The 15,111-nt window shown below is 31.8% G+C and overlaps 1 protein-coding gene across 10 annotated transcripts in view; it reads right to left on the bottom strand.

Moving 5' to 3' along the window:
* USP25 (ubiquitin specific peptidase 25) overlaps positions 1–15,111 on the bottom strand; it is a 149,298-nt gene that overhangs the window by 32,484 nt on the left and 101,703 nt on the right. For 6 of the 10 annotated variants that reach the window (XM_037012640.2, XM_037012641.2, XM_073231834.1 and 3 more), the window contains 5 exons: positions 12,412–12,482; positions 11,453–11,681; positions 9,879–10,079; positions 4,942–5,081; positions 1,313–1,426 (listed from right to left, as the gene is read on the bottom strand). In XM_037012640.2, coding sequence (XP_036868535.2) covers positions 1,313–1,426; positions 4,942–5,081; positions 9,879–10,079; positions 11,453–11,681; positions 12,412–12,482 — 755 coding nt within the window. The remainder of the gene's footprint in view (positions 1–1,312; positions 1,427–4,941; positions 5,082–9,878; positions 10,080–11,452; positions 11,682–12,411; positions 12,483–15,111) is intronic. The other 4 variants (XM_037012642.2, XM_037012643.2, XM_037012644.2 and 1 more) reach the window with 1 other exon arrangement.

Below are 15,111 nucleotides of genomic sequence, written 5' to 3'. Positions count from 1 at the left end.
TAAAATTTTCAAGCACCAACATGGTAATGAAATAGGTAACTGGAACAATACACTGATATTAAATATCAAATGCTTACTCATTTGTTTTTGTAATAGCTTATTATTCTTAACCATTTACATTTTAAAATATCTGCAAAATGAAATAACTCAAGGCACTATGAAGCTATTGTATTAGAGAAATCAAGAGACTGAAGCCATTACCTCTGATTCACTGATACTATTACTCTTATTTGGATTATACACTGACAGCTGCAATATACCTAACATTACCTACTTCAGAAAATCCTTCTGATCAGTTCCTATCTCACAAACCTGCTTCTTCTTCTTTTTATGGCCCATACTTTCTTACATTGGCACAGTAATATTAATGTCTTTATGACACCTCTGATTTTGGTGATTAACTCTTATATAACAGCTTAATTAAAGCCTTGGAATAAGTCTGAAAAATGTTACTTGGAAAAAACTTTAATATGTATTGAACTATCATCGATGCTGGTAAAAACTAAAAAAAAAATTATTGAGTCCAAGAGCTTTTCTATTATAATTATTTAGAATCAGCTTTACTGGCTCTCCCTCAAATAAGAGGGCCCTCCCTCTTCTGAAAAGAATAAATGTAAGAGTCTTAAGAAAAAAAAGTGAAAAAGGGGGGTAAAAATCTGATGGGACCAGGACAACAGTGTACTTTCATCTGAATCCCCAAGAACCACATCTTGAGAAGCAAAAAATGCCTCTATACTGTTAGAAAACTAAGCAGATGAGACAAAACAGTGAAGAGATAAGATGGAGTGTCACAGTGTATAAAACACCAGTAGGCATTCAGTAATGTTGATGAATCATTCCATTCATAGTCACATGGAGGCTGCAGAAACAAAAATATCAATTATCTATTTGCAATCAGGCTACAAGATCTTCTAGCAGGAAATGATGGGCAGGTATTAAAATAAATAATTCAAGTAAAATAGGAAAGGAAAATAAAAGTTATTTTTTAAATGCTCAAAATTTTCACTATTTAAACATGCCTTATTATAATCTGCCAACCTGAGACAAAACGGATCCTATGTCTGCAGAAGAGGATTAACTCTAGGAACATACAATTATTTTTTTGACAAGTTTCATAAGGTTTCTACTTAAATTTTCACTTGAAATTCAAAGTTCTGTTAGCAACTGGTGAGGTAATTTTAGATCATGAGTGGCAAAGCTGTACCTTGTGCAGCAACTGACGTTAAGTGTGAGAGTGCACGCATGCCCAAAGTACTTATATTAAAGAGCAGAAAATAAGTAGGAATAGTGCAGAAGGCTGTAATAAAGGTACCTCATCATCATAACCCCCCTCCTTTGACTCAATCATAAATTTCCCTACATGAGGAATCGCCACCTCTACAACTTGCTGGTTAGAAGGTGGTTGGCTTGTGGTATTTTCAGGATTCTGTAGAAGAAAATTATTAGTATGAACATTAGAAGAGAAAAATGGAAGCACGAAGTTTAAGTGCATAGATTCTTAAATCTTTTATAAATACCTACATTTGCTTAGTATGAAATGAAACTACCTAAAACTGAACATTAGAAGCAAATGAAATAATTAAGAAATAGGTACTACAGCTTTCTCTGTACATCTCAACCACTAAATTTTCATTTTTCCTCTACATAGCATTTTGGACTCAAATCCGTAAAACTAACAAATAATGAAGTTGTATTATCAAGTGCTTTTTTAATAGCTGAAGGTCTTATTTTTTTTTACTTCCAGTAACTCCATAAAGCCTTTGTTAACATCGTCATCAAAATAAGATATTACCTCCTCTGAATCCAAGAGAGTTTGTAGGTTTTCTTTCTTAAGGTTTTGCTTTTATATCCTCTGTACAGTAATCAATTTTTTATCTACTTAATATCCATACTCTATTGTGTTTAACTCACTCTGTACAGCCTATTAGACTCTGGTATAATATATTTACATCATAAGTCTCTGATGAATTCTTGTTTTTGGAAAAGCTGCTAGAAAGTGACATCCATTTTTAGCAATTCAGTCTAATTTATTTTTTCTTTTCTTTGTTAACAAATGTTTTAGAACTCACTTAATCCACAGTAATAAATTTAATAATATATCTATTATAATATAATAATAAAAAAGAAGCCCATGTGAAATCCAGAAAAGTCCAAAGACACTAATATGGTTCATTCAAAATGCTGTTCAGATTTCCAAAGATCTTATTTGACTCAACAGATTTATTACTAGTATATTCAATATTTACCATAAATAAATTTCAAAATTACTTAAGATGCTTGAAAGCAGTTTGCTTAAGTAATTTCAATTTGTACCATGAAAGTTTTCCTAAGAAAAACAAACTTTAGTTTTGACATAAACAGACAATTTTAATAGAACAAATTACAGGGACTTTATTTCGATTTGAAATACAAGTAAATTTTAGTGATGAGAATATTTTCTGACTTTCCAGAAGTACATTAATTAAACAATGAAACTAGAGGCCAAGACTTCCATTGTCCCGTTTGAAAGAAATGTTATTTTTAATCATAACATATTTAGAAAAGGTTTCCTTACTTTGAGTCCTCAACTTTTCAAGAGGAAATAACCAACCTACATGGTGGTTGTCATCATAAGAGATAACATTCAGCTAACCCAACACACCTGGACAACATAATAATTGTTTTATAAATAATACATATTGACAATATTATTATACTACTATGCTACTTTAAATTGTTTATGTTTGTATGGTTCTAACTCAATGTTGCTAACATACATATCCTATAGAGATATGCTTGGCCCATGACATTTAATTACAGATTTTTAGTCCCTGCAGCATACGACAGAATAATAATTAATTGTGCTAGCTCTCCATTCACAAAAGTGAAACATAAGCAAGTAACTTAAGAAATATGTCTGCACCTGTGGTGAAAAATTTCTCATAATCAAATCAATCCAAGACAATACTATTTTAAAAAGAGAAAATATAAATTTACGGCAAATAGCAACCAAGAAATGTATTACTTAGAATGCTAATCTTTACAAACGACATATACTCTTTGGAAAAAAAAACTATACTTAGGGAAAATATATGTTTTATAAACCTTTTCAATTATCATAGCAGAGTTTCAACAGCATAATACTGACAAATTATATGGGTGAACACTGAAAAAGGGAAGAAACTTTGGTAAATATAATAATTTCGTTCTATCATTCATCAAGTTTAGATATCCTAAGGAATCATAAAAGAATTTCATATAAAGAATGCAAGAGTTCATTAGAGTACAGGTGTATTTATCTTCTCACCTACTGTCAGGGCCTGTATGAACACCTTAACAAAGCCTAAACTTGAAAGGAGTTTAAAATAAGTTCCTCAGTTAATAAGTTGCAAAAATAATTAAAATACAAAGATTTTTATTAATTGCTTGAAATACTTTGAATACAAGATTTTTTAAAAATGGTCTCATAAAAAGGGTTAGTAGAAAGCAATGTAACTGCAATGCACTGGCCCCCATAATATGATCATAAACTTTAACCCAGAAATTCGACTATGGGGAATCTATTTTAAGAAATAACCTAAAATATAGAAAAAGTTTAATTTAAGTGCTGATTTCTGCAAATTTAAATTAAATACGATTAGCAAAACTAAAAAAAAATGATTCTACATTAAGCTTACTTAATGCTTTTGGCTTTCTGATACCAGCTAAAAGGCTGATACTTATTAACCATAATGTAAGCACTAACAAATAAAAAACCAATTAGCAAAGGTCCTGGCAAATTAGTTTTTTATATCAGGCAAAAATATTTCTCCCTTGTCTCTGTTTCTCTGCTCTTTTTCCCTTCCTGGATTTTCTTGCCTCTTCTTCCATCCCTCAAGAAGTACACATCCCAGATTCATTAGAAGAAGCATTTCCCAGCAAGTGCTCTAGAGTTAGCAGGTGTTCACCTCAAGCTCATGTAGAGTCCCCAGGATATTTGCAAAATTTGGGAAATAAGCAAATCTATCTATATTAATACTTTTTTATGGTAATATGTTAGAATTTTTCAAACAGGTAATTATATTAAAGTAATTTTGATTGTTACTTCATCAAGGCCAAATTAACAGAATACCCTGTTAATTGACAGTTTGGCTAATAAAGGTCTTATCATATTAAAGACCCCATTGCAATTAGCAGGTTATCATTGAGATTAGCTCACTATGTAGAAAACTATATGTTGAAAAATTGTATGTCCTGCTCTGTTTAGTTCTCTAGGAGGGGAATCTTCAAATACTAATATTAGCTATCATGAAACCTGTATTAGAGTTGCTCATGATCACTAATAATATAAAAAGTAACTAGAGCAACACAATGGTTTTATAGTACCAAACCCATGAAAAAGCATATCTCAGAATGCCATAGTCACTGAAAACATAATACAATACCAATGTGCTCAATTCACTGCTATAAAAAGACATCCTAGAGAACTACAACACAGGAGAATTATGACAGCAATGTATAGGACACTCCACTGGAATATGCATAAATCATTTTGTAAGATCACACTTATCCTGCTAGTTACACTCTACCCTAGAGTATTTAGCATTTTATTCTTAAATACATTTCATGGCACAATTAAAATTATACCTTATATTCCCAACGATTATAATGTAATATGACAACATGGAAGGAGGCATGGGAGAAAGAAAAAAAATGCTAAATTTTATACTTTTCAAGTTTCAAATCAAATGACCAATTTAGTCTATAATTATAATTTTTCATAATTCTTTAACAGGAAAATTAAAACATTTTAAAAAGGAAGCATTTTTAGATGATCAAGTGACACCCCGGGTCACTGGTCATGTTCACGGCAGTCCCTTGGCCCTGGCCTCTTCTCACTCCCAGATAGGTTGCTCTCCATCACACTGCTAGGAAACACCGTGAACATAGCTGTGGTCAGAGAGCTAAAAGAAAAGTTCTTACCGACTGCAAAACTGTTTCAGGACTTTTATCTTCATGCTCATGTGCTACCTTGGTAATTATTCGAATAGTTTCTTCTTTCAAGTGCTTGGAGAAATCACTTCTTGATGGCTGCTCTAGATATTCTGGTTCTCCTGCTTGTGCTTCATAAGAAAAGAATCAATTGTGTATCTAATATAAATCAGAGTCTATGCTAATGAATTTGTTATTTGGTTCTAATTTAAAGTTATATAATAATTAATTTTACTATTCCATTTAAAGAAATATATTCTTCAATATACACCACTTCCCCCAGAATTAACAATCCAACAAAAATCAGATTTAAGAGTAGTCAAATAATTACTGAAAAAGGTACTCATTACAGTTTATGGTAAGGGATCCACTGTTAATTCTTCTGCCATACTTACTAAAATCTCATTTTGGAAAAACATAAGCATTCTACACAAAAAAAAATTAGTTTGTATAACAATCCTGGTATGAGTTTCCACAGAGAGCACAATAGTTATTCTTCTGGCCACATAAGCCTTTTCACACCTACTTGACAAAACCCTACTCTGAATGAACCCAACCTTCTATTTCTCCTGAACCTGGCACTAGTAGCTGAGTGTTACCTGAGGAAAAACGATTACAACTTGGCAAATTGGTACCAATATAAATTCAAGGCCTCAAATACCATCCATGTGAGGAACTCCCAAAGTTGTACCTATTATGTACATTTACAGCTCCAAACCCAGAGATGCAACAATTTATTCTGCGTGTCCACTGAATGATTCACAGGTGACCCCAAAGGCTTTATCTAAGTGGGCCTCTGCCAATCTCTCCAACATAACTTTGTGTCCTTTGTCCAAAAAAGGACAAACAGTAGTCTTCTTTTCAGCTTAGATAATTCATACTTTGAAGAGGAGGTTTAACTTCCAGCCTACAGATATTTTATTTTTTCCCCTCTGCCTGTAATTTTGCCCATTCTCATTCCCTCATCTAATAACTTTTATATATCCTTTTGTTTAAATATCACTTCCTTATGGAAGTATTCCTGATTACACCACCTCTGGAGCAAGGTTTCTCAGCCTCTGTAGGATTGAAATTTTGGTTCAGATGACTCACTGCTGTGGAATGTTGTCCTGTGAATCCTGGCATCCACCCACCAGATGCCAGTAGTACTGTCCCCAAAAGGTATGACAACTAGAAATGTCTCCAGTATTGTCAAATGGCCTCTGGGGAACAAAATCATTCCCAGAGAACCAATGTTCTTAAGTAACTTACACTTTTTTAAATAGCCCGTACTGCAATTATCACCTAATTATTACCCTCAGTATTTTTTTTCAAGCTCATATGCCCTGTTAGAAAGTAAGAATCTCAAGATCAAGAATACTGTCTCACTTTTTATTGCTATTTCTTCAACACATAGTATACAGTGAACACACAATAGCTTAGTGGAACAAATGAATTAATAAATAAATGAATGGATATGAAGAATAAAAAGAAAGTATGCTAAAATGTTTTACAATTGGTTAAGTGAGTCCTTGCTAAACTAACTGGTAAGATACAAAGGGGCTACTATCATCCTTTCCAATATGTGATTGCAAAGATTTTTTTCAAAGTGAAATATTATTCAAAATAATATTATAATTTCAAACACACATGGTTGTCTATTTAACCAAAGTATTATAATTAAGCACTTAACCATTAGGCTGGGCACTGGGGCTCTGAGTGTGTGCAAAGTAGCCAGTCTCTGCCCCAATGAAGCTTATAGTCAACTATGGAGAAAGTCATTAACCAAAAAAAAATCACACATATGAATTGTGACATTATAATTCATATTATTATATTATTAGATATTCTATATATCATTTTTCTATTACTATATAATAATATTGTTAAATTATCAATTTGATAAAATGGAGAAGGGATAACTTAGGTTATGGGATATGAGATAAACTGACATTTTAGCTGAAGGATGATGGGTTGGGTTTGCCAGATAGAAGAATGCCCCTGCAGGATCCAAAAGGCCAGGCTGGACTATAGTACAGGAAGTAAGAGATGGCAATGATCCAATATCAGTAAGAGCCTTTGCATCATGTATATTTTGAGGGCAAAAGGAAGAGAATAAACATTTTAAATACAGAGGCAATGTGGCAAGTTTTAAAAATTATTCTGGCTGTATTATAAAGAATGGATTAGAGAGGAAAGTAAAACCAGAAGTTACCGAAGGTACTAAAGCAACATGAGCAAGTTTTGTATAACAAATAGTAACAAGGTAGAAAGAATTGGTAAGACTGAAGATATATTTTGGACATAAAAGTCTGGGGACTGATGTAAAGATAACTAAGTTCGGCATGATTAACTAGGATAATGGAAGGGCAATAGACTGTGAAAAGGAAAAACTAGAGGAAGGAATGCTTACAATGTGTTTGACAAGAGAGATGCTTACAGAAATTACATATCCTCATTTCTACATTTCCTGACTTTGGACTATAATGTTTTTTCAGTGTCCCTGTATGAGGAACATACATTCTTAGACAAAAACATGAATGGTTGATATAGTAGGACACAAACTTAATGCATGAGGGCCAAGAAATCCATCTGGTCTAACCACTGGTCTTACCCATCGAAAACTGGACAGTCTGTGTAAAATAAGTCCTTAGGAGTAAAAGTAATTGTGTCAACATGGTCAAATATGCCTTAGGTCACGTCACCAGGGTTTCCTTCCACATAGAGATTTGAGTCCGAAAACCTTAAGTAATGCTGAATGAGTCTGACTGTCATGACAACTATTTTCTCTAGAGTTTTCCCTATACATTTATCTTTCAGGGAACTGACTTGAACAGTGCTGTAGTTCTAGTAGGTGAACCTACAAGGTTTTAAGATCTGAGGGTTTGGAAACAAAAACCCAAACTTCATTCTCAGCATGTTTACTGAGACTGTGCCATTTTCAGTACTGTGCTAGGTGTTAACAATGTAAAAAAAGAAACAGACGTAAAACTCACTTTTAGAAACTCTCAATAAAATCAGATAAATAATACTCTATTACAATACAAAGTACTGAATGCAATAACAGAGTTATGCACATGATTATATAGAAGCACTGTGGACCCAATACACACACTTGGGATGATGGTATATGTTAATAAAGACTTTATAGAATAAATGCCAACTGAGCTGAATCTTGAAGGATTTGTAGATATTATCTTGGACATGAAAAAGAAGATTCCAGGCAGAAGAAATAGCATATGTAAAGCCACTGTAAGGACAGGTAAAAGATTAATAAAATGCTTGCTATTAATTAGCCTTTACACTGGTAAGCAAATCAAAATATAAGTACAATATAAATCTGATAGTGGGAAGATTGGGATTAAGAAGAAAAAGTTAATGGTTGCTACAAGGGTAATATTAGTGGAATTCATAAAGACTTTGGACTATGAGGAAGGTCTTAAAGAATGGGGAAAATTTCAAGAATATAGAGGACACTTTTTAAATGAAAGATATTTCAGCAGTATCATAGTAATAGGAAAGTTTCCTACAAACAAGGGTAATGGGGAATAATCTGGTTTAGATAAAACATAAGATTCTCATAGGGAAGTAGACTTGGAAGAAATGCAAGGAATAGAGAGTCCTCAGAAAAAAAGAAGTTTGACTTTATCTTTCATATTAGAAAGTACATTTACTAGAACAAATAGCCAAAATAAGTAAAATAGAAAGCTCTTTCTGCTACCCAGAGATAAGTACTCTTGTTTTTAGTATTATATATTTCCAGACTTTACCTACTCACATTTTTCAAAAAAGAATCATTCTGAATATACTGTTTTTAACTTAATATATTTTTCATGTCAATACAATTTTTATTTGTTATACTATGTTCTTCTGTATGGAGGGCTCATACAATACCCTATAGTATACTGAGGCTATTTCCATTTCTTTGTTAAAAACAATAGTAGGACAAAAAGTTTGGCTTTTTATATGTCTAAATATACAGTGCTTTTTGTTCATCCTGTAACTCCTTGGAGGTTTCATCACTGCTGGCCTGTGTAAACAGTAGGAACCTAATAGATGCCATGCTGTTTCTTTATCTGTGTTTTAACTGGCCACTTCTGTACTAACTGGTACCTCAGTTTAATATACTGTGTTAAGGCTTCAACCTGAAATACAGCTAGATTACTTGTGCAACATTTGTCATTCTTAATTTCTAGAAGTCTTCCTTAAAATACATTAACTCAGTGATGAGGAATCATCTTTTAAGAAAATCAGATGATATTCTATTTTCAATTTTACTAGAACACATTCTTTATTTTTGTATAGTATTCACTGTGAATGTTATTGATTTCCTCAGCTAATAATTTTAGAATATTTTAAAATATTTATATTTTTATACATTAATCTCTGTTTTGCAGGTCTATCCATATTTTTAGTTGGAATATACATATATTTCATTTGGCTAATTTTGTTTTTTAATTTTAAGAATTCTGAAAAAAATTAAATTGGTACTTTCTATTAATAGTGCTATTTCAGTATTACACAAAATATATATGGACATATAACATTAGTGTTATTTTGCTCAAATGTGAAATTACTATAGAGTTCATTCTCTTGATAGTTCTAGTGAATTGGTTTGGGGTACTTGCTGGTTTCACAGCTTTCCCCAGCTTCCTGAAAAAAAGGATCAAATCCAATCGAAATGGGCTGGGTAAGTAGAGGGAGAGTTAGCAGAATCACCTCATTTACCTTGAAAAAGTTATATACATATACAGTGGTGTCTGGCAAAAGGGTAAATTAATCATTACCTGTGGTTATCTCTGAGTGATAGACTTTCAGATGATTTTTACTGGCTTCTTCATACTTGAAGATAACTAAATTTTATTTTCAATACATGTATCTTATTTTTATAATATTAATAATAAATATGATAATGATAATAAGATATAATTTAAGAGAAATGGACTAACCTGTTGTTATGGAAGACTCTGACTCTCTCAGTTTCTGAGATGCTATAAGTTTTTCCTGCAAAGCTTTCTGGGCAAGTTGTGCATCCCATTCTTCTAGTTCTTTTTCAAATCGCTGGTTGTCTTCTTCAACAAAATCTCTTAAATCCGGTGGTAATGTTTCTATTCCAACAAGGGCCTGCCCAGTTTCTTTACTAAACTCCTCTGCAAATCATATTTCAAAAACTAATATAAAATTAAGGTTTAAAGGAAAAATGCAAAGCTCAAAACAGAATGCATTTCACAAGGGATTTAAAGTGTGAATCATTACCATTTAACAAATCAATATTACCTAATAGTTACAAAAAAACTCAAATGCTCAGAAAAATAATAATGTAAGTATTTGATAATCCATTATAGGAAACGTTCTCAGCTTTTATTTTTAATATGAAGAGTAAAACAATGGAACAATACATAAAGTTAACAACAGTGATACTCAAACACTGATACAGTACTACATTTTCTATTATAAGAAAATACTAGATGCTTGATTATTCACGAAGTAAAACTTACCACAAAAAGAGAATAACTCAGAAACTTATTAAGCTTAAAATAGAACTAAAATTCTTTTTCACTGAAGCAGTTAAGTATAGCAATATATTTATATGCAGTTTGAAAACTACTAAAGCAAAATTTTTTACAACATTACGTAAGTCTTATTTAGAAGGGTTACTCCACCTCTGTTACACACACACAAAATCAATTTCAGCTTCCAGTCATAAGCGAATTGCCTAGCTAGTTTTGCTGAATGGTTAAATACAAAAGGAAAACTGATTTTATTAGTCTCAACAAACCTTTAAGTGTTTTCCATATGCAAAGCCTATATCAGAATATGAGAAACAAGACGATTAAGACAGTAGGGCATAGTTTCTGGCTTTAAGCAGATTAGGGTAAGTGGGAAAGACAAGTCAACATACAATCCCAACACAGACCAAGTGCCTGACAGAGGTATATGCTATTAGAACACAGAAGGGATACATTCTGGCAAGTCAGGAAAAACTTGGCATGGCAGATGACACCTGAATTGAATATTGCCAGATAAGCAGGAATTAGACAAAAGAATAAAGAAATAAGAACATTACTAGCAAAAAATAAAAAAATAAAAACATGTAGATTTAGATGTGAGCGGAATAAGAAGTTCAACTATCAGTAATGTATATAAATTTTGAAATGGATAATAGTTATTGATAAATGAACCTGGAGAGACAATAAAGAGGCCAGAAAATAGAGGCCTTATATGTTAGATTAAGGAGTATGAATATAATTTTGTGATACAGTCATTAAAAGAATTTTAGCATGGAGAAACAGGTCAGATTTATATTTTATAATAGTTATGGAATAATTGTGGTTGGATACAAAATACACTCCAATTCTCAGCCCTGATCACATTACTTTTCAATTCCAGTTTTTTCACTTAAATGAATCTTAATAGCATTTTCTATTCAAATTCATCACCTTAATCACACCAGAGACCAGAGACATATAAAATGGCTACTTATTTAAAAATATATACCTCCTTATATATTTCATATTCTTACCTTTTATTAAGAATTGTGCCTTATCATTTATGTACATTAAACAGTAGGCACTGGCATTTCTATAACCACCAAAAGAGTCCCTCACTAGCTCTTCCCATGATGATTTTGTAACAGCAATATCATTGTACTTCATCCACCTGTTTTCATGATGATCAATAATGTATGCCCAGTAGTGCCCGGCATTAGCTTGGCCTTCGTGGACTAAAACAGCATGTAAGCGATAAGGAACCTAAATATGAAAAGAGAAGAGTTAAACTGCAGCTAAGTAGTCTTATTATACCACATTCCATGAAACCCACAAACTTATCTGATTGGAGGATACTGTGGTAGCATACTTTTTAAATTTTATACAAGAAAAAAATCAGCTGAGATAAAATTTTTAAAAAAATGAAAATATGAAATAAAAACTGGGGGAAGGTAAATAAGCTAAGGACATGTAAAGAAGACAGGTATATAAAAAAGATGATTTTCAAAATTTTGAAAATGTATTTCTACTGCATATATTTCTTGATCTATTTCTTTCAAATAAAGAACTTACGGACATTTTTAAATGTAGTATATGATTTGTCTAAACCTTCACAATTATAAATTGATGGCTGGGTTTAGCAAAATGGCTCCTTTAATGTATCACAGAAGTTAAAATGTTAATTGAGCCATATACTTTCTTCCATATACATTATTTCTTTGAACAACCATATAACTTCTCTGGTAGGATTTAAAAAGAAATATTAAGGCCTTATGGAAAATGTTGATAAATTTTACTTAAAATAATAAGAGCAAGCAAAAATACAATATGAGAGTATCAACTGCATCGGGTAAATATTAATATGGAATCTTTAAATTCAGCAATCTTATAACAAAACATGTAAGGAGAATTCGGATAACAATTTGGTTAATAATGTAAACAAAAACTAGTAAATAACTTTTGATAATGCTTACTAGCTCAAAATTTAACATACTTGGATCATAGATTTGTCAGAGTACATTAGTTCAATGGTTCGATGGATTCTGGATATGCTTTCTTGCAAATCTAAGGAGAGAAAATGACATTTAATGATTAACATCAAATATTTACTGAGACTTGTTAAGATAGGGACTAAAGGTTTTCCTGCCATTATGTTAGAGGAATAAGGAAGGACTCCTAAAACTCTTCTTAAAAACACTACTATTTGGAGTCTGTATAAAATGAAATAGAATTCTCCTTAGTAAAAGATAGCAGAAATGCAAAATTAAAAATCAAAACAAATACAGTTCACTTAGAAAAATGTGCAGAGCCAATTAAACTGAACTTTGTTCAAGTCTATAAAGGTTTTAATTAAAGCTAATTGGATTAAAGCTAAATCCCCTTACATATTTATATAAAACAGGAAAAAAAACTTTAGAATGAAATAAAATAACTTTATGACACATCTTATATATTTACATAATTGAATTAACAATCCAGTAGAATCATGCATGGAAATGAATAATATTCTCATTACTCATTATTTTTACTTTTAGTAGAAATCTACCTATGAAATTATTCAGAGACAGCATGTTCACAGCTATATTGTCCCTAATAATTAAAAAAACTAGAGACAACTTAAACATCCATCAATACGGAAATGATTAAATGAAAGCATAACCACTCCATACTATGACGCAGTTGAAAATAATCAGGAAGAAACCATGAAATACTACAAAAAACATTAATAACTTTACAGTGGGGGAAATGCCTTTCTAAGCCTGATAGAAAATCCAGTTATCATAAAGGAAAAGATAAGATGCCCTCCCCAAACTTAAGAAAAGCTACATTATAAAAACAAAACAAAAAACACATAAAAAAAGTCAAATGGCAAAGACAAAATGGGAAAATACTACAGGCAACAAGTTAATATCCATAATGTTAAAGTTTCTATTAAGCAATAAGAGAACAATAAACTGCTCAACATAAGGTATAGGCAAATGTCACAAAACAAGAAATTTGTAGAAAAACAGGATTTCACTCATAATTAAGGAAATACAAATTAAGACATTAAAATACCATTTTTCCAGCTATCAACACAATTAGAAAGTGCTGACTGAGGGCTAGGAAAGATTTTGGGGGATAGGCTCTTTTCATACATGGTTAATAGGAATGTACACTGCTTCAATGTCTTGGGGGAGAATTTTTAAAAAGTTAAAATTTTTAACATATACACTTTGTACCAGAAATGGTACTTTTAAGAAGTACCGTTCACAAAAATATGTCAAGACGTATATAGGAGGCCAACACTGAGTGAGTATCAATATAGAAATAAATAAATCATATCATACTCATGTGTTGGAATACCATAAAATTTTTTTTTAAATAATGCTAACAGCTAATATCAACAGGGAGGAAAGAGAGGAAACAAATATTCTAAGGAAAACCTTCTTACCTGACCCATAGTGTTATTATGATCCAAAGTATTAAGTATCAAGCTCCAAAATCTTGTTTCATAAATGTCTCTTAAGTTCCTCACACTTAAAAGGGCCCAAAGTGGACTCATCATATTCCTACTTCCTCCCTTGAAGTACGGATCTGCTCACCCACCAGTTTGCTCTTTTCTAAAGTGCATCCTATTTAGTTATTCATACTTCACACTAGTACGAAATACTATTATGAATAACTAAGGGAATCATCCCTGATTGCTCCCTCTCTCTCGCCTCTTGACAGATCTGCATCTGTCAGTTCTCTGAAGAGTATATTAAATGTATTCATTTATTTCCTCCCTCAATGCCACTCACTACCTTGGTTTCAAAAGCTTCTTAGCTTCTACCTATACTAAATTTAATAAAAACAATACAATCTGCCAAGTTCAGTAGAAAATTAAGTAACAGCACAGTATTCAGGAAACATGTAATTAATGTTTAATGCATCAAATATTAAAAATTCCCTTATATATGAAAAATACTAAGGTAAATATTTATAGTTACTAATGTTAATCATTAATTACCATCACACCCTATTTACTCTCTATTAAATTAGGACTGCTCTTTATTTACATATTGCCTATAGAGAGTCTAGCTGGGCCTCTAAAATCCAGGTACTGATATCATTTAAAATAGTTCCAATCTTTTGGTATAAAACAGGAGTTTCCAGATTTTTCTTTGTTCATACATCAATAAAATTAGTTTAAAATTGAGGAATGATAGCAGGGAAAAAAAGTCAATTTTTCCTTGACACATAAGGAAAAATTATAATAAAGCCTACAATAAAATATTAAATTAACATCACTTCATTTAAAAAGGACATTTTAACAGCAGTAAAGTGGAAAGGAGACAGTTTCAGAATAAAGAAGAGTTACTTTCAAGAAAAGACAGAAGGCAACAATACCAACACCAATACACACACACACACACACACACTCACACACACACCTCCCACAGAGCATTGTCTTTATTTCGCTACATGCCAGTTAAAACTCACTACAGGCTGGCACCAAGCTCATAGATCATATTTGGACATCTCTGTCAAGGCAGATTAAAAATTTAAATTCCCATTTGTAATTCTTAAACCTAAAGAAAATTTTTTAGCACTTGAACTCATGCAAACATTACGGGAAGTATAATAAGTATAAAATTTGATGCTGTATGATGTTTCACCAATGAAGTAGCTTTGAATACCAGCTTTATGTAAATTGAGAGCATTAAACTAG

The sequence above is a fragment of the Manis javanica genome, chromosome 3, assembly GCF_040802235.1.
Source record: "Manis javanica isolate MJ-LG chromosome 3, MJ_LKY, whole genome shotgun sequence".
Classification (NCBI taxonomy): Eukaryota; Metazoa; Chordata; class Mammalia; order Pholidota; family Manidae; genus Manis; species Manis javanica.
Note: the sequence above shows the minus strand (reverse complement) of the source record. Positions and strands in the feature narration are given on the sequence as shown.